We start from the raw sequence: 24,567 nt of genomic DNA, 5'->3' as shown, positions 1-24,567 counted from the left end.
GATGCTTTTGGGGTGTTATTAAGTATTGTTAAGCCCATTTCCTCACCACCTTATCTTCATGGCAGCCCTGTGAAGTAGACCAGGTAGATCACCCACATTTCATAGATAGGAAATCCAAAGTCACAGGCCAGTCAGAAGTGAAGGGAAGGAATTCCACCTCCTGAAAGAGTGCTCTCTGTACCCACAATGCTACTGAATTGCAGAAGAGGGAGAAAATACTTAATAGCACTTGACACTTAGGTGAATGGTTGAAACTGATTGATATAATATGCTCAGCCACTGGCTGAGTCTGGGATCTTCTGGTTTTTATCCACAGAACCATGGGGGTGTTGATGTCCAAGCGGCAGACAGTAGAACAGGTGCAGAAGGTGAGCCTGGCTGTGTCTGCCTTCAAGGATGGGCTGCGGGACAGACCTTCACTCCGACGCACAGGTGAGCTGCCAGGTTCCCGCCGAGGCACTGTAGAGGGCTCTGTCCAAGAAGTGCAAGAGGAGAAGGAAGCTGAGGCCAGCACCCCGGTGCCCCAGGAAGAGAGCAGCAGCTATCGTGCAGCCTGGGAGAGGCTTCGAGATGGGCGTGGAGTGGAGCCTGAGGACTTTGACAAAGCCGGTCGTTTCACAGCCCCTGCCTATATCCGCCCCACCCGGAAGCTGGATGATGACAAGCCCCCAGATATCTCCTTGGAGCTCAGAGAAACTGTGAGTGTCCCATTAGGACAGAATTCTAAGTCTTAGACCTTTTGTGGATCAGAGAATAGGACAGGGAAGAGTGAATACAGTTGAGGTGAGATTCAAAGCCAGAGAGATGAAACTGAGTCTAGAGCAACCTTTTAATTTCTTCCATAAGAATAAAAATGTTAGTTACATCCTAGATTACTCTTAGTAAAAGACATGAGGCAGTAGGTGATAAGGAATGACTCCATGGCTGGTATTCCGCTGCCCTCCCACCCAGAGGATAGTAGGAGGCATTTGGAAATTTTGAGAGCAGGTAGTTCAGGGAGGCCACAATAACTTGAAGTTGCTACTGGCTTTTGTACCAAGAAAACCAGGGATGCTAAGTGTCCTGCAATACCTGAACAATCTCTCACAACACATTATTCTTTCAAAAGATGCTAGTAGTGGGGGCCTCCCTGGTGGCGCAGCGGTTGAGCGCTGGGTTGCGAAGCTGCCCACAGCCTCTGTGGCGCCGTTCGATCCCCGGCTGCTCCCCGGCCACCGGAGGAGGGTCCCACATGGCGCGCAGACCTCTCCTGCCGCCCGCTGCTCCCCTCAGCAGTGTACTTCGGTCCTTCTGCCTGCTCTGCTCCCCGCTCTGGCTCTGGTGAATTCTCTCACCCTCCCGCGCTTCTGACTGTACCCAGTGCATGTATAAACAAAACAAACAAACAAACAAATAAATAAATAAAACATGCCTCTATATATATATATATAAAAAAAAGATACTAGTAGTAATAGTAGATGTATGATATCTATGTTTACCGCAGCACTAGTCACAATAGTTAAGATATGGAAACAACCCAAATGTCCCAAAATAGATGACTGGATCAAGAAGATGTGTGTGTGTGTGTGTGTGTGTGTGTAATGGAATATTACTCAGCAATCAAAAAAGATAAATTCATGCCATTCACAGCAATAGGGATGGAGCTAGAAGGGATCATGCTCAGTGAAATAAGCAAGAAAGAAAAAGAAAAATATCAGATGGTCTCACTTATAGGAAGAATGTACAGGAACCAAATAAGGGATCTGGAATAAAATAATTATAATACATTAAAAAACAAAATTAACAGGCAACTATAAACCAGAAATACTCTCCAGGGGGAGGGAAAGGGAGGGGGATCAAAACTGGAGAGGGAAGAGCACAGGGACTATGGTGATGGTGCACAGGTGAACTGGTCATGGGAATTATATAGGACTACACCTGAGAGGAGAAAGTATACATTGTATAAAAAGAATGATGTAAAAATATATATATATAATACATATAATATATAACTATATATGCATATATATAAATACACACACGCTTGTAGTATCCCTGTTCAGAAATATGGTCATAGAGACCTGAGCAGCTGGTCCTTGTTCCCCAAAGAGAAACTTTTATGGCCTTACTACTTGCTTCAGTTGAAGCTGTTCCTCTATGCTGCTCCAGGGAGACTCAGCCCCGTGCGGGTAGTTCTGTGTTTGGGGTCATAGATGCTTGCTGTCTGCACTAACATCCCTGTTCACTCCTCTCCTCTTTCCCCAGATTGTCAATGATGAGATGTGTGATATCTGTGAAGTCTGGACGGCTGAGAGCCTCTTCCCGTGCAGGATCTGCACCAGGGTTTTCCACGATGGCTGCCTGCGCCGCATGGGCTATCTCCAAGGAGATAGTACAGCGGAGGTGACCGAGACGGCCCATACGGAAACAGGCTGGAGCTGCCACTACTGTGTGAGCCTGGGCTGCAGGGACAGCGGGCTGCCGCACCACAGGGGACTTGGCAGTTTTCCTAGAGGCCCCGTCTTAGACCGCCGGGCTCCAGCAATGACTAAAGAGTTGTCCAATAGTAGATTCAAGGGTCATGGAGCTGGGAAAGACTTTCTAGACCTCAAAAATACTATTGACATTTTGGGTCCAGTAAGTCTTTGCAGCAGGAGTGTTATGCATTGTGGGATGTTTAGCAACATACTTGACCTTAACCCCATGGGATGCCAGCAGCATCTACCCCCAGTTGTGACCAACAAAAATGTCTCCAGATAGTATCACATGTGTCCTGGAGGAACAAAATCATCCCCAGCTGAGAACCACCGAGCTAGAGGACTAAATGGCTAGGATAAGGCCCAATTACTCCAGGTGATTGTGCTTGGAGCAGTGCTTTCTCTAAGTCTAAAGTCATTTATACTCATCTGAAAAGTCATCCTGAAATCCTAACCAGCTTGCTTCCAGTAGGGACAGCCTGTTGCAGGAAAACTTCTTAGTCCAAAAGATCCTCACTTGGCCTACTACCTGACTGGGAGGCATGCGTTCTTCATTTCTGAGTGATCATTATGTGAGTTAAATGACAAAAGTCTTTTGATTCAGAACTTCACAAACGACATATTATATCAAATGCCCCGCAACTTTTAATGGAAGAAAAAGAGCCCTGGTCGTATCCACTTCCAGCACAACTAAGTAGAGTTCAGGTCTTCCTTTACTGATCTGTTGATCTGTAGAAATCTTCCAATTCAATGATTTCCAAGGAAGGAGCACCTGCAGATCCCCCTCTTCCTGCTGCCGAGGCAAAGGTGTGCCTTTTTCTAACAATAACATCTCTCCGGCTTGTCGCTAAGGGGAAGTCTATTTCCAGCCACCTACATCCCTTTTCTCCCGCTGACGTACCCACAGCTGGTCCTGCTTTGAGGACTCTCTCCTCTTATCACCACCTCTCCGAATGCCAGTCCTCACTCACCGCCTCTCTGCTTTGCAGTGTTCTGCTGGTGTGCCACTGGCTTGAAGGTGGCACCTCCCCGGGAGACACAGCTCCCTGCCTGGTCACCACCACAGCCCCCCAGACTTTCCACAACGGCTTCTTCCAAGTTTCTCCCCTCTTCTTCCTTCCTTCCGCAGACAGGCTTCTTGTCATCTCCTCCTGGGTCCTCAACCAGCTGAGATTCGGCGTCTGCATTCACCAGACTGCTGAATCAGCTCTTCCCCAGCTGCCAAGTCCAATAACCTCTCTGACCTCTCTGATATATTTAGCACTTTCTTTTTTTGGCCCCTCTTTTTTGTTTAGGTTTTGAGTGTTTTTTAAGAGAATTATTACACAAAATATGAAAACCAGAGAAAATAGAAAATTAAAAAAGCCTCATCATACTTGTATTAACATTACCTCCTATACCGTGCAGCTCTCTTTTCTCACCTTCCAGTGCCCTTTACTGGCTGTCTCCCCACCTCCTTCTCTGATGATTCTTTCTAAATACCCTTAGTTTCTTGTCCAGTCCTGAAAACTGCTGTCTATCAGAGTTCTGTTGTTAGCACACTTTTGTTTTTTTAAGATTTATGCATACAAGAACTGGGGTGTAGGCCAGAGGTGCGGGGGGTGAGAGGATTCACCAGAGACAGAGTGGGGAGCAGAGCAGGCGGATCTACTGAAATACCCTGCTGAGGGGAGCAGTGGGCGAGACAGGAGAGGTCTACTGTGCCATGTGGGTAGCTCCCTGGTTGGCCTGGGATTGAACAGAAACCCATGCGGCAGAGGCTGAGGATAGCTTCAAAGTGCTGTGCTTAACCCCTTGTGGCCCCAGAGAGGCTCCGGTAGCACTCATTTTTTCCCTCACAGTGTTTTCTCCCTCTCCCCTACCCCAAAACCTGTTCTCCCTCCATTCCTTATTTCTGTGACTAGTAGCCCTGCCCCATTCTACCCCAGTTACTAATCCCAATTCATTTTTCTCCTTTATCCCTCACTTCCAATAAGTCAACAGGTCATCTCAATATCACCTCCTGATAGTGCTCAAATCTCTCACCTCTTCTCCATTCTCCTTCCTTAGTTAGCTGCTCATCTCTCATCTGTATGTTGCAGCAGCCACCTAACTGTTCTCCACGTGTCCAGACTATGTGCCTCTAATCCACTCCCACAGCAGTTGAAGATCTGACCATGGTACTATGCGCCTGAGCCTTGATGGCTCCCCTTTGCCTTCAAAATAAAGGCCCACTTCGAGGAGCTCCGTGAAGGGCATTGGAGGCATTCCACTGTCAGGCTTCTGCCTGTCTTCCCTCCCTTTCATCATTCCCACACATGCATCTTCTCTCTCTCACACACACACCCCCACCCCAGCCACCCTGAGCACCCCACGGCGTCACATGCCCTTGTGCTCAGCATATACTAGGTGCCCAGTAAGTGTTTATTGAAAGAGCGGAACACTTTGTGTCCTGAAGAGATCCACAAGTGCATGTCCATGAAATGTCTGCTCCTGTCCTCTACTGGCATTTTAGGGTGGGGCGGAATCTTCAACCGGAAAGAAACATTCATAATTCAAAGTCTGGAAGACCAGACATTAACAAAATAACATAGCAGTGCTCTTTTGGAATTAAAACTTGTCAAGGGCACCATAAAAACTCATTTGTTTTTAGTTTTGTCATGATGGCATCGCTTTCCAAATCAGTGTGGAAAGTGATAAAATCCACTAGGAGCACAGTTAGAATTAAACTTTTTTTTTTAATTAACATACTCTTTGAGGGGGCCTCCCTGGTGGCGCAAGGGGTTAAGTCTCGGCGCTATGAAGCTGTCCGCAGCCTCTGCAGCACAAGTTCAGTCCCTGGCCAGGGAGCTGCCCACCTAGTACAGCAGGCCTTGCCTGCCTCGTCTGCTGCTCCCCTCAGCAGTGTATTTCAGTGCATCTGCCTGTTCTGCTCTCCACTCTGTCTCCGGTGAATCCTCTCACCCCGACACCTCTGGCCTGCACCCCAGCTCTTGTATGCATAAATTTAAAAAAAAATACTCTTTGGGCACAGACTAACACTGCAGCCAAAATACAGTGGAAAAGACGGCGGTGCTCTGGGTGATGGAGCTAGGGAGTCACAGCCCCACCAGCTTCCTAGCCCTCTTCTCCCTTGCGGCAGCTTCCTGAGACGCTTTCAGGGGACCCCAAGGGTATAATGTAAAAGCCACTATTTTAATAAAATGGAATCAGGGCTAAAGTCACGATATCTGGGCTTTGGGAAAGCTCCTGCCCCAGCAGTGGGCACCTGAGCCGGGCCTTCCTCCCCCAGGAGCCTGAGTCCCCTGATTGTGCACGAGAGTCTGGGGTCAGGGGATCCCAGAATGGCCTTGAAACACAGTTTCCCTCTCTCTGGCCCCCCGGCCTGCCTTTCCTCCCGGACTCCGGCTGCTAACTCAGCTGTTCTGTTTTCTCAGGACAACCTGAACCTGCTGCTGACTGAGGAGGAGATGTACAGCCTCGCCGAGACGTTCCAGCACTGTAAAGTCATTCCCGGTAGGCCTGCGCTGCGGGTGAAGACGGGCTGCCTATCCCCTCCCCCCGCATCTTTTCTAGGATGAGCCATGAAATGAGATTCTGGAATTGGGGGGCAGGGAGCGAATGGGTCCCGGCTCCCGAGTTGCTGGCCACCAGGCTACTTCCCCCAGCCACAGCCTGAGCTGCCCTGCGGGTGGGAGACGAACACTCAATAAGAACTGTGAATGTGAGGACCCTGGGGTGCCTCGTAAGTGAATGGAGGTGCCCCAGAGGCTGAGGAAAGGCTAAGTGTGGCCAGCACAGGGTCCCTCCTTACAGATTGCTCCCTGACACTGGAGGACTTCCTGCGCTACCGCCACCAAGCAGCAAAGCGAGGAGACAGTGACAGGGCTCTGAGCGACGAGCAAGAAGAGCAAGCAGTCGGCCAGTTTGCCTCTCTGGACCCTGAACGTCGAGGCCACATAGAGTGGTCTGACTTCCTGTCCCATGAGTCCCTCCTCCTTCTACAGAAATTGCGTCCCCAGGTGAGGGTCAGCTGGATGAATGGGTGACTGTCCATGCGATCCTGGAGGGCAGAGACCCAGGCAGCATGCTGGCAGGTTGGGGGAACACCGGCTACTGTCTCAGCAGGGACCTGCATGAGGAAAGAGCTCAGGTTCCCCTCCAGTGACAGGTGGTCCAGAGCTAGGCTGGGGAGAGAGCCCAAGGGAGATTGATTTGCACTGGACCCCACTGAAAATGTTGGTGCAATCAATCAGAAAGATGGGGCAGCTTCTAAGGAGGTTGCAGAGGTTATAATAGAGGTAGGACACTCAATGCTTGTGTATACTTACAAAATATTTTTACCTCCAGGATCATAACTGTCTCTTCCTCCCCAGAACTCTCTGCTAAGGCTTCTGACAGTCAAGGAGCGTGAGCGAGCCCGAACCACCTTCCTAGCACACAGCAGTGACAACACTATCAGCGAGGCCGAGTGCCACCGTGCCCAGCATTCTTGGTTCTGCAAACAACCTGCAGAGGCTGCTTCCTGCAGCGTCAGGTCCTCTACCTACCAATCCCTGTCCCTACTCACGTCCCCGCCTCCTCTTCCCATGCCAAATGGCTCGTGGTACCAAGTACCTCCTGATGTCTCCTGCCAACAGCCAGGAAAGGATCTTGTACTATAGACAAAGAGTGATTCCTGTTGGTCAGGGCAGAGGGCAGCCTCTACTCCAAACTCTCTCATCCCCTATCAGCAAAGTCTGGATGTGTATGTCCAGAAGAGTCATCAGAATTTGGGAGAGGCCAGGCCTTCCACGATTCCATTTCTAACCACAAGTCCTTGTGCCCCACAGCATCAGCCACGTGGGTCCCATAGCAGACAGCAGCCCAGCCAGCAGCAGCAGCAAGAGTCAGGACAAGGCCCTTCTGCCCACAGAGCAGGAGTGTAGGTGAGTGGGACCTCCTTACCTGGCTGGCTGCACCCTCGGTCGCCCCCAACACCCCCAGAGCCTCTGAGCTCTGCAGCTAGCCTCACACGCCTGTTCTTTGCTTCCCCTCCAGATCTGTGGACTGGCCCACCTTCCTGCGGGAGAATGTCATTTACATCTTGGCTGCGCGCCCCAATAGTGCAGCCATTCACCTGAAACCCCCAGGATAGCATGGATCGGAGAAGCTCACTCTGGCGACAGTGGCGTTCCCTCCCTCCTTGCCTTTCTCCCTCCCCCAACCCCCACCCTCTGCCCTGAGACTCATGGGAATGGAGCACTGCCAGCATCTCAATTTGTCACTAAGCTTTATGTCACTGAAGTCACTGTTCCCCTCATCACAGAGGCAGTAAATGTCCTGCCACAGGGAGAAGACCTAGGAGCTGTAGCAGCATCTGCTCCTGGACACCCCACCCTCACGTTTCAGCGTGCACAGGCATACATGGATACGCAGGCCTCGCCGCCACGCCATCAGAGACCTGGGTCTTGGGTTGGAAAAGGTCCAAAGTCCCTTTGTAAAACCCCTGGTGTGGATAAAGGGGTGTCTGCTTCCCCCTTCTGATGGCCAGTTCTGATTTCCAGTTGATAAATCTCTGGCCAAATGGTTCTTAATGAGGGAGCATAGCAGACTTGTGTGTTCTACTAGAGATGCAGACATGCCCCCCCCCCCCCCAGTGCTGATCCCCTCTGTGGTGAGCTGTTGTTCTGGTAGGTGTGTGGTTTGTCCCTTAGGAGTGCTGGGGTGTGAAAATGTTTGAAAACCACCACTGCACGTCCCTCCATTATTTACTTAAGTTCTAATGCTTGGTGACAGAGAAGGCAACTAGTATGTTGAGTCTTAATTAGAAAAGAGGGAGGCAGCACCTCCCAGGGAACCGGAATTCTAGATCCTTTCACCCAGGTCATCCAAGTCCAGAAGTCTTTAGCACAATGTGAGCCGTCCTGTTTTCCAGAGGGGTGCTCGTGGCCCAGAGCCCGAGGACCCTGACTAGAACGTGTAGGGTGGCAGGAGTCCCTGCCCTCTGTGTTAGTGCTTCGCCCAAGTCAGCTGCCCAGGGAGCCAAAGCCCAAGTTTCAATGAACACAAAGTGTGGATGAAAGAGGAGAGAAGACACATACTTTTCCATCCTTCCAGCTCAACTCAACGGTAGACCTGGAAAAGCCTCCACAGCCCAGGAGAAAGCAGCACAACGGAAGTCCAGAGCAGGGACCCCTCTCAGCCACCCTGCCGATGAGAAGAGGCTGGAGCCAAGAAGATTTGCATCTTCGCTTTCTTGAGCAGAGAAAGTCCCAGCAAACACTCACAGGAGGGGGAGGTTTTTCTTTCTGCATGTCACTAAGAGATGGTCTGAGTTGCTGCCTCTCCCTGCCACGCACTCCATGGCCTTCCCCACCAAGCTAGGGCCCGGGCTCCGCATGGGTGGATTTGGGGGCCGAGCAGATGCTTCAAGGGTGCCCAGCCTGACCTCCAAGTCCCTGACCCCTTTCTATATTCACATCAGATTCTCAAGTCAGTGCATCTTGTGGGTCCCCCTGGCCCTGGAGGCCTGGAGGTTTCTATTTCTAGTCTCTCAACTTAGGCTGAGCCAGATGTGACTACCTGACTTGACGGAGGGTGAGCTCAGTCCTACAGCAGCTCACATACCCCCAGTGCTCAAGGCACTTGTACTAAATTAGGTGCTGACAGAAGCAGCATGCACAGTGTTGAGATGCTCAGAGGAGAGGGGAGAGCTGCAGCAGGAGTGTATTAAGAGCACTGCGTGGTCTCCGCCTTTAGAAACTGCTTGACCTAGAAGCAGAGTAAGAATATTTCTGGGATTGAATTTTTCAGGCCTGAAATGAAGATGATGAAGCTGGGTTCCTATATTTGGATCTGAGCATTTCAAAACCCACAGCTTTTTGTAAATACTCCTTAACCAAACTCCCTAGTATGAGGAACCGGTATTCGGTCCAACCCTCCCCCCGCCCCGAAAAAGCAAGCAAGTGCATTACTCTTGGGCGTAAGAACTGCATCTGCAGCAGCCAGGTCTGGGGTTTGCGCTGAGATTAAAGCACGTTAAGCCCAGGGGCTCTTGTTTACTCTCCTGGAAAATTATCTTCTATGCCAATGGCCGTGGACTGCTTGATCTCATGGCCAGGGCATTATGAGTAGAGATAAGCTCTGGGCTTTAAAAAGTGAATAACTTTTTTTTTCCTCCTGCCTCATCAGTCCAGCTTCTTGTTCCCTCCTCCTTCACAGATCAAGGTGATGCCTACCTCTTTAGAGCTACAGCTTCTAGCTCTCTGTGGGTGTGTGGAGAGACCACAGGCCAGATCAGGCCAGCCATATCCTAGGGTCTGGAAAAGCAGGCCCCAGAGTTCTTCCACAAGAGAATCAGGCCCACTTGGGATGACCTCTCTCCCTATCCCAGCACAGCAAGCTTTTCTGGGAAGAGCCTTCCTGCATGGGACACTGCCTCCAGCAAAGGATAGAGCTCCACAGGGTCCAGGAAGGATAGACCTCACAGGGTCTAGGAAGAAGAAAGAGCAGAAAGGCACAGAAAAGCAACAGGCCTCTTCTTGTAGGCATCTTCACTCCTCACCAAAGGAGAAGTTCCACTGCTCCCCCAGTCCCGAGCTGCAGAAGCCCCACCCAAGCCCCATTCGGGATCTCCCTTTGCAGCGCCCTAGCGCAGGGAGCCCCTCTGCAGTGAGTGTGGATGGAGACTTTCAAACATTGATAAGCCCAGTAAAGCGCATTTCCTTTCCCAGCCCTTCCATCACTGTGCCTGTGGGATTCTGCCCATTATAAAACTGAGTGTGTGCTTCTAGGGCGGGCATGGGAAAACGTCTCTCTTTCTCCTCAGCTACTGAAAACTTGAATCATTGCACCACGCCCTGACCTGGAAAGACAGGGGTTACGTAGAAGCTCCTCGGAAGACCATCTGCCCTGAGTCTGCTTTCCATGCAGCAGTTCTTTTCCCCGTGCTTGCACTGAAATAAGGACATCCAGAAGACGCTGCGGGGGTGCTGGGTCCACAGAGGCAGTGGCTGTGGCCATGTAACCTCTCCAGTTCTGCTCTGTGGCTTCCTTTTCTGGACCAGCTTCCCCAACATGTGCAGGCTCTGGCTTTCGAGGGAGGCACCCGTGGGATCCCAGGGGTGGAGCAGTTTCCTCACTCCTAGGTACTGACCCACTGTCAAGTGCTCTTCTCCCTTTAAGGACCTCCGTCACCAAAGCCATGAGCACGTTGCCTCTTCCTGCTTCCAGCCCAAGAGACTGGAGCTGCAGGGTAGACATTGGCCTTTCTGGCCCTGGTGCTCCCTATGGGTGTCACCCTGGCCTTGTTGGGCCAAAATTGGGGATCCCCCCGCTCCTACCACCAATAGAGAAAGCACAGAATCAAACTGCCTGGGGAAAAGCACCTCACAGGGGGCTGAGCTTAAGTGCCTAGGCCTCAGCCCGAAGCACAACCTCAACCAACATGGGCCTCGTGGCTTTGGTAAGAGTGGTGGCCGGGAGCCCTGCAGCCGAGAGGGAAACTCGGAAAAAGCTATAGGGCCTGGGCCAGCCGAGACCCGACAGCCAAGGCTGATCTCCAGGCAGGACAAAATTAAGAACAGGCTCTGGCGATCCTGCTAGAATGTCCCCTTCAAACTAGCAGGGTAACAGCAGGTAAATACTTGGCACGAAAAGGCAAAACTACCTTAATGCGGGAGTTTCAGGATATCCTAAGAAGCACCGTAACCACAGACTCCACGCACACACCCGTTTCACGCACGCCCGTTTATAATGGGGTACAACTGCTGCTGTCCCCATGCTGCTTAGTTTGAGTTTGCCCAGGATTTCTCGCTGGACGCCCAGCTGCAGCCTAGACAACATGAATGCATCATGCCTGTTTCCTGCAGCTCAGCCCTGGGATGGGACGGGGCTGGCCACTTCCCCTGCTCTTGCCCTCCTGCTGACACTGCTTTTGACTGCCTTGGAAGGAGAGAAAACTACAGATTTTCTAAGCCTAGAAATACTAGACGGCATTAGCACAGAAGAAAACCACCTTCCCTCTGGGCCACCGGCCCTAAAGGCCTGGAGGGTGGAGAGAAGGTAAGGCCTGGTCCGGGCCGGTGACGAGGAAAGCGCACACTGCAGTTTGTAGAGTACTGATAACATGACCGCGGATGAAAACACGAGGGTGTAAGTAGAAGGGCTTTTCCATTTCGTGGTGAAACAGCCTTTAAGCTTCGTCTCCTGGAAGAGCTGGCCTGTGCGCTGTCTCCCGGTCTAACGCAGCCTTGTGGAGGTGGCTGGGCGGCGACTCGGGTGACAGAGGAGGGTGCAGTGCTCTCTGGTCCTCACTTTGTCCCCATGTGCTTTTCTGCGGAAGGTAATAACTTGACAGTAAGCTGAGGGGGGCCTCCCCAAGCCCTGTCTTCCCATCAGTACAGCTGCATGTTCCTCCCCATGGCTCAGCCTTCAGAAGGAGCTGATGCTCATAATAAAGAGATGTGATGCTATTTTAGCTTCCTGTTTCCTGTTTTTGGGGGGGGCATGTGCTGAATTTCTGTGGGGTTTCTTATCATTGACCAATCTCTGAGTCTGAGATGAAGACAGGAGCAGGAAGAACACCATCCGCTGTGGCTCTCTTTCTAGAGCTTTCCTGGTGCTCACTTTCCCAACAATCAAGTACGGGCTGGGTTGGGAGGATGCAGGGGCTTCCCCAAAGGGAATGGGGATGCTAAATAGAGGAATCCGAGTTTCTGAAGGAATTAGGAAGACGTGAGGCCCCTGAGCCTGTCTACTCTGAGTTTGCCCAGGATTTCTGTCTGGACTCCCAGCTGCAGCCCAGACAACATGAATGTATCATGCCTGTTTCCTGCAGCTCAGCCCTGGGACAAATGAGGTCAATATCACCTCAAGGAGAGACCTAAGACCAAAGGTAAAAGAGAGGCAGGTTTCTGCTCAGCGGGGCCGAAAGATAAGGGGAGATCAGGCAAGGCAGTGAAGCTGCGTGAGCAGATGACAGACATTGTGAGGTGGAGGTGGAAAGCCTTAGTAGCTATGCCGTCCTCTTGAGACCTACAATGCCAGTAAATGACTTAGAACCTTCTGGTGCATACCCAGACCTGAGTCCAACTCCACTGGATGGAGATCCATGATTGTACTGACCCACACAATCTCAAAGTGTTGTCATTACTACATTGGAAACCTTAATTTCCTTATTTCTCTACCTTTGATCAACTGTTGTGATTGCGGCTCTGGGTCCTGACCTCAAATAAAACACCTAAGATCTCAATATGCCTGACAGCCTCTCCTGGGGGCGCTGGGACGCCTGTGTCTAGAACCTGACACCGCACGCCACCTGCTGGTCAGCTCGAGCTCTGTCCGCTCACCAGAGCAAGAAGTAACTCTTTCGAACCGCATCGCATCGTACTTGCTGGTGGAAGATGCTCGGAGATGAGTTAGGGTACCCGTCAATATTCACACAGTGTGCAGGATAAGAAGCGAATCTGCCGCTGAGTTCAAGTATCAAGCTGATCTGGGAGGAGGTCTTGGGTTGTGCCTGGGTTTAGGGAACTGTCTCATGAGGACTAGAACAAAAGTCAGTGTCTTCAAGCTGAAGGCAAAGTTGGGACTCAAAGTCCAGGCTTAGGTGGCAGATGCAGTCTGCACCCGGAGAAATGCTGGGAGTCTGACCTAGGAAGGAGTGGGTGGCTTCCACAGTAATGGGGTCAAGGTAGTACTCCGAGTCAAAGAAGTACTTCAGGTAACAGGCACCGGACCCTGGAGAGCGCAAGCAGACATTGCCTGGAGTACAGCCTAAGGACTGAGGGACAAAATGAGACCCTTATGAACCTGGAAGGGCCTCCCGGCCTTAAAGATGGCAATGGGAAGGCCAGCGCTCCCTCTCTCTTCAGAAGAAGGTGATCCCAGTACTCTGGCTTGTGTCCTCTTCAAGCCCCCGCCAACCCTAGCACTGCCACATAAGAATCACAGGTACAATCTGGGGACAGGAGAGCCCCAAGGGCCACTCCTATCCCCGCGGAGAGCCGGCAGCTGTGGGGGTAGTCTTCCTTTCCCCCAGGATTCTGTTTCCACTGGCAACAGGGCCTGGCAGCCACCCACATCCACATCTTAGCAACTGTGGGGGCCCCTGGCAACTGCTACCATGGTGACAAGACAGGGAACTGAGAACAGGCTAGGCAGGGAGGGAGCACTTCCTCTGGAGCCCTCAGGATGTGTGCAAGAGACGGGCTCCCCCTCCCATACACAGTCTGGGAGGGAAGTGTGCTCCTGTCTAAACACCTCCTCACTGGCACCCACCCCCACCCGGCCCCCAGGTTCCGGTTCCCTCAGGGTGAGGAAATGAGGGACACCTAGGGTTGTGACGTCTCTATGGGAAGGAAGGGTGAGTGGGGGTGTTTGGAACTGACATGATCACAGACGCATGCACATACCAGCAGACACGGTGTCAATGTGTCAAGAGCCACAGAGCCACACTTCATCCACTCATTGTCATGGAGACACGGGCCTGAGGAGTTCTTTGATCCCACATGTACGCGGACACATCACATACCTAAAGCAAACGACAAAGAATCAGACACCCTGCCACACAAAAGAATTATCCAGATGCTCTCACTCCCAAATCGCATTACAGATACAATAGTACAAACAACTCCCAATCAGACTCACACATTTACAGATGCACTCACACACTCGTCTATCTGTGAACGCAGAGTAATGATTAATTTTGTTGAGCATTAACTGTAGGCCACGCTCAGAAGTAGGTACATTACATGTTATCTTAACTAGCCCTCCCAACACCCCTGCGGGTTACTGCTGTTGACGAGCCCCACTTCACCAAGAAAGAAATGAGGCACAGAAAGCAATGAGGCAAGGAACCTCGCAAGGTCAAGTTTGACTCCAGAGTCCACATTCTCACAGCTTAGGCCACACCGGGCCCGTTTCCTTACACACACACACACACACACACACACACACGCGTGTGCGCTCAGGGAAGGGGCAGGCAGGGAGGCAGTAGGTACCCAGCCCACAATGGAGTTCATGCTACTAACACCTAAGGATTCAGTCCTGCCTTCCCGCGGGCTCAGCCTACACTTTGGCTTTCGCAGGGACCAGGTAAGGGCCAGTGACTAAACTCTCTGCCTCCGTGTTGGCACAGGCGAGCCTGGAGGAGGCAAAATAGAACTGGAATAGGAAGCAGCAGCACCCACAGTCCAGGCCCCCTTACACTGGGGGTGGGAGTGAGGGCCCCCACATGGAAGGAGTCAGCACTCAGCGTACTGGGCCTCCTCACCCTTACCTTACTCATCTCTATGTCACACTCTTCCATTCCCTGGCAACGGCCTCACCCATCTCCCACCACCCAGCCTCTCCCACCCTCACCCACCTCCCCGGCTTCTCCTCACCCACCTCTCTGTCCCATCCTTTTGCTGCTAGGCCATCTTCCCTCCTCTCTATTCCGAGTGCCCCACTTTCCCTTCCCCGCTCACCCCTTTCCTCTGTACCTGTCCCACTCTCCTCTCCTCCTTCACCCTCTCTTCCCTCCGCCTCGCCTCACCCCCCAACCCCACCCCTTCTCCATCCTCTTACCCCACTTCCTTCCTTCCCGCCTCACACCCCTGCACACCCAGGAGCCCTACAGCGGGCACCAGAAAGAGGGCAAGTGGGGAGAGTGTGCAGAGCCCGAGGCCTCTCTCCTGCCGCACCCCGCTGTGTGGCCAGGGAGGCTCTCCTGGCCTCAGCGTCCAGCGCTCTCCAGGGTGCGGGACCCGGGGTGTCCAAGCGCTGTCTCTGGGAAAGGGCAAGCAGAGGCGAGCAGAGCTTCTGCCGTGGCCCTTATTTTGTCCTTAAAACCCCCAAGAACTCCCTTCCCCTCTTCACCCCCGGATTACCCCCTCCCCACCCCCGCTCCCTCCAGCACAGATGGGCCTGGGAGACAGTGACGTGGGCGCGCCAGGCACCGTGTCTGCTCTGCTCGAGCGTCGGCTTCCGCCGGCTCCCGCCTCCGCAGCGCTGCCTGCTCTCGGCGCGGGGACACTGGGGCTGAGATTTAATGGGGGGCGGGGGGCGGGGGTAGAGGGACTTCCATGGGCGCTGTCAAGGGTGCTGAGAAAGGTGATCACCCACGTGCAGCTGACACGAAGGGTCAGAGGGCAGCGAGGAGGGGGCGATCGTGGTGGGAAAAGGATTCAGAACAGGAGTCAGCGCAGGGAAAGAGACCGGCCGAGAGGAGGGGAAAGTGGGGGGCGGGGGGGCGTGAAGTGTGGGGGCTCAAAGGGGTGGAAGGATGAACGGTCACAGGGGACTTCGACGGGCCCCGTGGGGTGTGGGCTGCGGGGACCGTCCTGCGGGCGCGGGGAGCGGGGGTTACCCCGAGGGTGAAAGGGCGGCTCTGACAGGGAACCGCGGGGACGCGGGGCCCGCGGGCCGCAGAGGCGAGCGAGGGCGCTTTCCACGCCGCGGCCGCGCCGAGAGCCGGTCAGGTCACCTCAGGTCGGCGCCAGATCAAGGGACGGGAAAGCGAAACCAGGCCAGGTGGGTCAGCTCGCGGGCCCCTCCCGGAAGACAGGTGTGCGGGGCGACCTCTGACCCCGGCGGGCGCGGGCCCGCACCTGCCCGGGCGCCCGTTCCCGCCACCCCCACCCCCCACCCCGGCCTTCTAAACTAAAAGAGGAAGGGAAAAAAATGCCTAAAGTCACGGCCAAATGGTGGGTGCCGTTTTCCTTTAAGATTGCCTTTGACGTTGCACAGGTTCCAGAAGGTTCTCCTGGGATTCGAGTGGCGGCCGGTACGTCCCACCTTCTCACGCCGGGATTGGGCCGCAGCGGCTGCCCCCGGCCGGGGCCTGAGGCCCGCAGACCAACCAATAAAATCAAAGGGCGCGTGGCGTTGCCGCCCCCCGCGGCTCCCACCAATGGCGCGACGAGGAGGCGGGGAGGTGTGGTTGATTGACCGTGGAGCGCGCCAATCAGACCCACACCAATCACTGCCCGGAATGAGCGCGCGTGTGGCCGGGTGGCAGGGGCGGGAAATGGGCGGCGCGCCCCGGGGCACGCGTCGAAAGCTGCCCAATGACAGCAGGGCCCGGGCTGAGTGACGGCCGGCCGGCGCAATGGGCGGCGCGGAGGCGGAGCCGTGGGGGCGGGTGCCCGGGCCCGCTGTCTGCGGCCGGCGGGCAGGCGGCTCCTGTCCCGAGAGGAGGCGGCGGAGCCGGAGCCGGGGGAGGGGGCAGCGGCTGCCTGACGGACCGCACCGCGGCGCCCGCAGCTCCTCGCCGGTGAGGGAGCTGAGCCGGGGCTCGGGGGTCCCGGAGGCGGGGGCGTCCGGGCGGAGGCGGGGCGGGGCGGGGGTGGGGCCGGGGGCTCCGCCGCGGAGGTGCGGGCGCGGGGCCGCCAGGTGCCGGGGCCCGCGACCCTCCGCTCCGAGGGCGGCCCGCGTCGGAGCCCGGGAGGGTGGGGTGGGGCGGGGCGGGGCGGGGCGGGTGCCGCGGCGCGGAGGCGTTTCTGAGCTGGCCCAGGCGCCCCCCGCGGGTGACATCACCGACCACCGTCCCCCGCCCGAGCCCCCTCCCCGGCGCTCCCCGCGCCTCCCCGCCCGCCGCGCCTTTGTCCCGCCGGGCGCTCGGCCCCGCCCATCCGCGAGGGAGGAGGCTCCCGTCAGTGACTTCATTGAGCAGGTTCTTGGGGATCGGGGTCGGGTCCTCCCGGGAGAGACTGGCGAGAGGAGCTCTCCGCCTCTCGGGCCCGCACTGGCAATCACACCTGTCACAGGTACACACGCTGCCACTCACGACCGCAGCCCTCGCACTGCCGGCCTTGCGGCCACACACGCAGCCATTCAGCAGCAGCCAGACGCTGCTGCACCTGAGAGCAGGTGGCCGCTGGACCCTAGCCCTTCACTGTCCACACCTGGGAATCAGGCCCAGCTCCTGCTGCACCAGACGGGCCTTGCTGGGCAAGTGCCTCTGAGAACCTGAGGAGGTGGCTTCCAGAGCTGCAGCTTTCCAAGCAGGCTCCAGTGGAGCGATCAGAGGTGAGGGGCTGGGCTGGGCATGTTTAAGCGCACAGTGCTCTCCTGCCCATCCCCAGCAGCACCCCCACTCCAGGCCCGAGGAGCTTTCCGGAGCTTCCCACACTTCTGGGGAGAAGACTTCTTAGCCAGCTTGATGTTTAAAATTCAGCTGGAGCCCTTAAAACTTCGAGCGTGGACGCTGAATGGGTTTGTAAAGTTTCGGTAAGTCCCTCCGGAGAAGGGCACTCCTACCCATCCAGTGTCCCATTCTCCACGTCGCCTCTCCCTCCGTTCCCTCCCTGCCCCTCCATCTCATCCTCATCTGCTCTCATTACGTGCGAGCCCCAGCCGTACATTTAAATGAACTGCACCTCGTCATTCATGTCCTGTGTGAAAACCCTTCGGGCATCCATTTTCCACCAACGCCCCTTCCAGTCATTTAACTCTGCACCTCTCTTTCAGCCCATGGGTCGCCCATTTTCTACCTCAGCCATTTCCACTCATCATCTCTCGCCCCCCACCACCAGGACTTCGTTTTCTGTTTCACCATCTCCCCTCCCTAGACCTCAACCAGTTCCCCTCGCCACTTCTCTCCATTTTTCATTCCTGCCTCCACATTTAACAGCCTCTTCATTCTTTTCCATCCAAGGCAGTCATGCCATGGGGTTCCTTTGTCATTCTAACTCGTGGCTTTCGGAAAGGGGAGGGCATAGAGGGAGGGAGAAAATGAGGAGGTAATAGGCTGTTCCTGAGCGAGCTCGCCCGGTGCCTGTGGAGGCAAGAGAATTATAGGTCTAGAAGAGCTAGCAGGTGGGTGCCAGGGAGGAAGCTGGCCTGATGAAGAGGTAACGCAGGGACAGCGACTGGGGGAGGGGAGCACTGGCAACAGTCGTTCCACTTGTCCGTTGCCTAGAAGCTGTTCTAGTTCTCCGGGGGCCCTACCCTCGTGGTGTACTAGGGTTCCTTGCCAGTCCCAGGAGAAAGAGGGTGTGGGCTGAGGGCGAGATGGCAGACCACCTCCAGCTCCCTCTCAGACAGCTTTTACTGCTGCTTCCGAAAATGGCTGCCCTCCCCCAGATGCTCTTTCTTCTCTGCCTCCTCCAACCCCGGCCTCCCCCACCCGGCGTGACATGCTGGTAAGGGGAGAAGGGGGAGTACCCGCCTTTATGGAGCCTTCTCTTCATCAGGGTGAGGTGACTCCCTGAGCCATGAGTCAACCCAGCCACCTGCGGCCGGCCCTGTGGGGGCAAGTGCTAGGGCATCTGTCCCTATCGACCCTGCCTCTCTGGGGCCGCGAAGACTCTCCTTAACCGTTACAGCCCTCGCTCCTGTCAGGAGACCCTGTCAACTGCCCTGAAGCAGTCAGAGGCAGAAAAGCAGGCCTCAGCTGTGGCTGTCAGCCCAGGACATTGCTAGAAAGACTCTAGTTCTCCTAGCTTTTGGCAGGGGTTGGCCAAGTCTCCGAAGGGCTGGGGAATGGCTTCTGGCCATTCCCCCAAATAGCTCTAACAGGAGAGTCCCCTTCCCTTCATATCCACTACAGAGACATGGGTGGAGGGAGATTAGAGTGGAAGAATTAGAGTCCTGTGCTTCTTCTTCACATTGTAAGTGCCCCTGAGTCCAGCTTAATCTGAGTGTGAGTCCTAAACCTGGGGGCAGGTGAGAGGGAGGGACTGGTGGGGAAGGTATTAAGGAAATGGTGGTCAGTGGCCAGTTGTCTCCTAGTGTAAGGTTTATAAAGGCCCTACCCTCAGGACGTGTTTGTCCCCTAACACTGGTGCTTAGGCAGCACAGTACTGTCTTCACACACAGGTTTGTGAGTAGACACTGGAAATGTGTAAAGGGAACTGTTGCCTTGTTGGGGGAAGGGATTAGTGTCCCCCTCCACTCCCCATGATGGAGTTAGAAAGAGCAGTTTCCAAAGGCTGTGAGTCATCCTCTGATGTGAATCACACGTGAGGCTTAGCATAGTGTGGGGTACAGGGGGCAGGGAGGCTTGGGGTCTCCAGTGACAGAGAGGACTCCAGGCACCCACACCCTGACTCAGCCTGGCTGGCTGGGACAGCTGGCTGAAGACTGTGGCCTGTCCCCAGTCCTGGGCCACTGTCCCAGCTGCCCTCAGCCCGGGCACCATGCCTGAAGCATGGTGTAGGAGACCAGATGCTCAGGTGACCTCACTCTGCACTGATCTTCACCAGCTTCTGTGTGTGGCTCTATCAGTCCATCGTGCCATCTTACTCACTGGGGCCTCTTGGGGGTCCTCGACCTGGCTCAAGGACCTGGGCCTTGGCCTAGTCCCAAGAAGTGGACCACAGCCCCCAGCTTCCCACTGGGAAAGAGGAGCTGAAGAAAGAATCACAGAACCTAAAATGTCAGAGCTGGAAGAGACCATCTAGTCCAAACCTTTCATTTTACTGATGGGGAGACAGGCCCACAGAACAGGCATGACCTACTGAAAGTCTCACAGTGAGTCGTATAGGGATTTGAGGGTTGTCAGGAGCAGGTCTGGGGCAAAAGGGAATCAGGGACATCAAGAATTGGTCCTGTTCTCTTTCAGAAACAAGGAGACCAGTGCCGGTCCAGTGGCTGTAATGGGAAAGGATTATTACAAGATTCTTGGGATCCCGTCCGGGGCCAATGAGGATGAGATCAAGAAAGCCTATCGGAAAATGGCCTTGAAGTATCACCCAGACAAGAACAAAGAACCCAATGCTGAGGAGAAGTTTAAGGAGATTGCAGAAGCCTATGATGTGCTGAGCGACCCTAAGAAACGGGGCCTGTATGACCAGTATGGAGAGGAAGGTAAGAGGGCAGTGCTCCGGCCTGACACTGGAATCTGTCCTTGACTGGGGCCCTAGGTGACCCAGTTCTTATAGCAGGGAAGCGGAGGCTGAGGCGAGGGTGAGGGAGGCAAGTTTCATCCACCGACACCCAGAGAAGGAAAGAGACCAGGTACTACCAGTCTCTGCTTGCCGTAGTTCTCCTGCCTCTCGCTGCCCCTTTCTCCCCTCAAGTTCAGACTGTACTGAGGCCTGAAGTTTGAGCCAGAGGCCTTCCCCCCTCCCTCCCTTCCTTCCCAACCTTATTAGTCCTGCCTGAAGTCCTGCCGCTTCATTGGCTGATGGGGAAGGTCAGGGAAAGGGAGTCTGTGGCTCTCTGAGGACAGAGCATTTACTTTCATCAGCATAAAAGTTTGGCCTTAAGCAGCCTGGGAATTAACCACTGGAGCTCTGCGCTAGACACATGGTCGGCCCTTTCTCTGGCCCCTCCCTGCCCACCTCAGGCCAGCAGAACAGAGGAAGTGGCAGGGGTCTGAGCGTGGAAGGAAAAGTGCTCCTGGCACCTTACTCCCTCCCTAGGGTAGCTGATGGCCATGCACAGGGTGGCAGGAAAGGCCCAAATAAAGCCTCTGAGAGGGTGGCCCCTCCCCACACATCCCACGGGCATGATGTAGCTGCTAATTCTGAGCCTGCCCCTCAGGGCCGCCTGCCACCCGCCAGCCACAAGCACCTGTCAGGCTATATTAAGAGACATTGTCACAGCTGAGGACTCTCCTTCCCAGAGGAACTGTCCTTCTCAGTGGCATCCACCTTCCTGCCATATTCTCCTGCTCACTCGCCCTGTGCAGTCCTCAGAACTGGATGGGTTCATGGGCTGTGCTGCACCTGAGCAGAGCTCAAAGAGAATCATCCCTTCCTCCTCTCCTCCTTGCTTTGTGCTGTGCTCCTACCCTCTGGCGCCTCGGTCCTCCCACCAGCCTCGTCTTCTTCTCCATGCCATGTTTCCTGCCACTCTGCCCCTGCTCACTTACTAAACTCGCCAATTCCCAGAGTCACCCGGCAGCTGCTGGAATCCCCAAGCTCTCAGCTAAGGCATTTTTCTCTCTGGATGGAGGGCTGGGAGTGGTGGGGTAGTGAGTTGGCGCCGACACCATGCCACCATGTGACCTGTCTAGGAATTGCACTCATGCCTCCACTTGGCCTCACCTTTGTTGAAAAAGTAGGTGGGAACTCGGCGAGTACCTGGAAACTTCACCCCTCCTGCATGGCTGAGGCCCAGACCCCGGGCTCTAATGCAGATCTGTGGCCTGGGAGGACTCCTGAGGATGTGGCACAACCTTAAGGAGACCTGCAGGGCATGGGGAGGAAGCAGCAGTTGGAAATGTGGGTGATATTTCCGTCCTCCCTGCCCCCTCCCCAGCAGCCAGCCAGAACAGATGAGCACATCAACTCTGCGCGCAGCCCTGGCTGGGGACAAGTTGTTCCCAGCTTGAATAAGGGGTGGTAACAGTAGAGCAGGTATCCATCCAGAGAAATGACCCTCTTCTTTTGTCATCGGTCCAACCGCCCCCCTGGCTGAGCTCCCCTGATCATCAGACCCTCAATAGAAGAACAGACCCTGAGTCTTAGGGGAGGGGGGAGAGGCAGCTGCCACTAGCCTCTGAGCTGCCTGCCACTTGGCCTCTCTGATGAAACCTCAGCCTGCCCTTGTTGTCCCAGGAAATAAGAGGCTAATTTAGGCTTCGTCTTCCACAGCCAGTTGAAATTCTAGATAAACGCATCCCTTCCCCTAGCCTGGGTCCCTTCCCCACCCCGATCTCCATCTCCTAGCTCACCTCTCAGTGCGAACCCTTTCCCCCCGCCTTCCCCATGCCCCCCACTATCCCTGTCCCTATCACGACCACTGCCATCCCCACACGAAGACTGCGTCCAGGGATCGGAACCTTTTAGGGACCTGCCCCCAGAGAGCAGCTCGAGTCACCACCTGTGATGTGCCAGCTGGTTTGAGCATTCTGGTTGCTCTGCCATTCAGAAAGAGGCTTAGGGCTGGGCGTTGTCAGGCTGGGCCTGAGAGCGCCGTCCCCATGCATGGTGTGTCTGTCCAATGTGCGACGGATGCCCCCACAGCTGGGCAACCCTCCGAGTACTGCATATGGGAACAAAACTTTTTCTAGAGAAATAGCTCATCTCCAAGCTAATGAGCTTTCCTGCTTTGGCGGGGGGGGGGGGGGGGGGGGGAGGGGGGGGAGGTTCCTGACTGCTCTTTTGGGGAGGAGTCAGGGAAAGAGGGAACAGTTTCAGCAGAGTGAGGCTGGACTTCTGGACTGTATCCCCACCTGACTGGGAGCAGATCACTTAGTGACCCCCCAGCCCCCGGGTAGCCAGCCTGTCCGAGGGCCTCTCGCCCTGCATGTGTTTGGAGATGAGCAAGGGGTAGGGATCCACCGTGGTGCATGGAGGGGATCGCAGAAACCCTATCTTCCAAGTCTTCTACTTTCACCTTCTGGACCTATTGGGTAACAACCTCTTTGAATGTCAGGATATTCCTTATTATAAAATATATAGTTAAAAGTAGAAATTAATCTTGCCGAGGACTTTCCTTACTCTCCGAGGCCAGCCCGCCTGTGGGAGTTAAAGATTGCTTCTCTCCCTAGGCCCACCAGCGGGGCGCTGAGGGCAGCGGGCGGAGCCCGGGGGTGGGCAGGACCAGCCACACTGCCCCTGACTTCTCCTCTCTCCAGGCCTGAAGACTGGCGGTGGCTCATCAGGTGGTTCCAGTGGCTCCTTTCACTACACCTTTCACGGGGACCCCCACGCCACCTTTGCTTCCTTCTTTGGCGGCTCCAACCCCTTCGATATCTTCTTTGCCAGCAGTCGCTCCACTCGGCCCTTCAGTGGTTTTGACCCAGATGACATGGATGTGGATGAAGATGAGGACCCCTTTGGTGCCTTTGGTCGCTTTGGCTTCAATGGGCTGAGCAGGGGTCCAAGGCGCGCCCCAGAACCACTGTATCCTCGGCGCAAGGTGCAGGACCCCCCCGTGGTGCATGAGCTGCGGGTGTCCCTGGAGGAGATCTACCACGGCTCCACCAAGCGCATGAAGATCACAAGGCGGCGCCTCAACCCCGATGGGCGAACTGTGCGCACTGAGGACAAGATCCTGCACATCGTCATCAAGCGCGGCTGGAAGGAAGGCACCAAGATCACCTTCCCCAAAGAGGGCGACGCCACGCCTGACAACATCCCTGCCGACATCGTCTTCGTTCTCAAAGACAAGCCCCACGCGCATTTCCGCAGAGATGGCACCAACGTGCTCTACAGCGCCCTGATCAGCCTCAAGGAGGTGGGGCCTTGGTCCAGGGATGTGTGTTGGTTTGTGGGATGACGGAGACATTCTTTCCTGCTTCAGTCTCTTCCTCCCTTCCCAGTGACTCCACCCCACCTTTTCCTCACTCTCTGCCTTGTTCTCCCCAGGCGCTGTGTGGCTGCACCGTGAACATTCCCACCATTGATGGCCGAGTCATCCCTTTGCCCTGCAATGATGTCATCAAGCCAGGCACCGTGAAGAGACTCCGCGGGGAGGGCCTCCCCTTCCCCAAGGTGCCCACTCAGCGGGGAGACCTCATTGTTGAGTTCAAAGTTCGCTTCCCAGACAGATTAACACCACAGACCCGGCAGATCCTTAAGCAGCACCTACCCTGTTCCTAGGCTCTGCCCCCGCCAGCCCAGAGTCTACCACAGCAATACCCCCACACTCACCCCACCATGTGCACCCAGCTTGATGTCCACTGGACACTGGCAACTTTTTCTAAAATGCAAAAAAAAAAAAAAAAAAAAAAAGCCACTGGTTTTCAGGACAACGTTCCTGTCCCTGACCCCTTTCAGAGCTGGGCTGTCCTGGGGGAGTGGGAGGGAGGCGGGAAGAGCTAGCCCAGGCCAGGGGTCAACGTTCATGTCACTAGCTTCGAATCCAGTTCCCACTCCAGTGGCTGGAGAGTGACCTGAGTGCTACTTGAAGATGTAGAGATTCCTTGTCCATGCCTGTAAATAGCATGTCCTCCGTCCCCTTCAGCTTTGCTAATACCTCTCCCTTCCCTTGCGCTTCCTCCTGTCGGGGGAGGGAGAGGCTAGAAAAGGCACTGCTTTCCCACGCCAACCCCACCCCCAAGGTCCAAGGTAATCCACGGTGTCCAAGGTTATTGCACACGTACTCACGCGCACGATGCACTCGCCGCGAGCTGTCTGTGCCTCTCGGGGGCTGAGATGGGAAGGGAAGGGCCATAAACCTATGAACTGGGCCATTGAGCACGAGACACTTTTCATTTGGGGCAGGGAGGTCGGCAGGGCCCTCAGCAGCCTCCCTGTAGCTCCCCTGCCTA

The 24,567-nt window shown here is 55.0% G+C and overlaps 2 protein-coding genes across 3 annotated transcripts; both read left to right on the top strand.

Moving 5' to 3' along the window:
• Nucleotides 1-320: 320 nt before the first annotated feature.
• On the top strand, nucleotides 321-7,731 carry PHF24 (PHD finger protein 24; the record flags this gene model as incomplete). 2 transcript variants are annotated; one of them, XM_084236577.1, is made up of 7 exons in its annotated part: nucleotides 321-698; nucleotides 2,245-2,430; nucleotides 5,873-5,951; nucleotides 6,252-6,457; nucleotides 6,812-6,972; nucleotides 7,268-7,363; nucleotides 7,476-7,731. In XM_084236577.1, the coding sequence occupies 7 exons, from the start codon at nucleotides 321-323 to the stop codon at nucleotides 7,570-7,572; spliced, it is 1,203 nt and encodes a 400-aa protein (XP_084092703.1). In that variant the 3' UTR covers nucleotides 7,573-7,731. The 2 variants fall into 2 exon arrangements, with proteins under 2 accessions (XP_084092703.1, XP_084092704.1); XM_084236578.1 differs by having other exon boundaries at nucleotides 571-698; nucleotides 2,310-2,430.
• A 9,710-nt stretch (nucleotides 7,732-17,441) lies between these two features.
• DNAJB5 (DnaJ heat shock protein family (Hsp40) member B5) lies at nucleotides 17,442-24,567 on the top strand. The gene is made up of 4 exons (XM_084238998.1): nucleotides 17,442-17,630; nucleotides 19,966-20,210; nucleotides 22,930-23,531; nucleotides 23,663-24,567. The coding sequence occupies exons 1-4, from the start codon at nucleotides 17,449-17,451 to the stop codon at nucleotides 23,894-23,896; spliced, it is 1,263 nt and encodes a 420-aa protein (XP_084095124.1). The 5' UTR covers nucleotides 17,442-17,448; the 3' UTR covers nucleotides 23,897-24,567.

The sequence above is a fragment of the Talpa europaea genome, assembly GCF_964194135.1.
Source record: "Talpa europaea genome assembly, chromosome: 7".
NCBI classification, from domain to species: Eukaryota; Metazoa; Chordata; class Mammalia; order Eulipotyphla; family Talpidae; genus Talpa; species Talpa europaea.
The sequence above is the reverse complement of the archived record's forward strand: the minus strand, read 5'-3'. Positions and strand labels throughout refer to the sequence as shown.

What these genes read in the sequence shown, in the direction of transcription:
- DNAJB5 (XM_084238998.1), top strand. Translation starts at nt 17,449, where the DNA reads ATGTTTAAGCGCACAGTGCTCTCCTGCCCATCCCCAGCAGCACCCCCA. An exon ending in TGACCAGTATGGAGAGGAAG is followed by an intron (nt 20,211 to 22,929) that starts GTAAGAGGGCAG and finishes TCCTCTCTCCAG; the next exon opens with GCCTGAAGACTGGCGGTGGC. An exon ending in CCCTGATCAGCCTCAAGGAG is followed by an intron (nt 23,532 to 23,662) that starts GTGGGGCCTTGG and finishes TGTTCTCCCCAG; the next exon opens with GCGCTGTGTGGCTGCACCGT.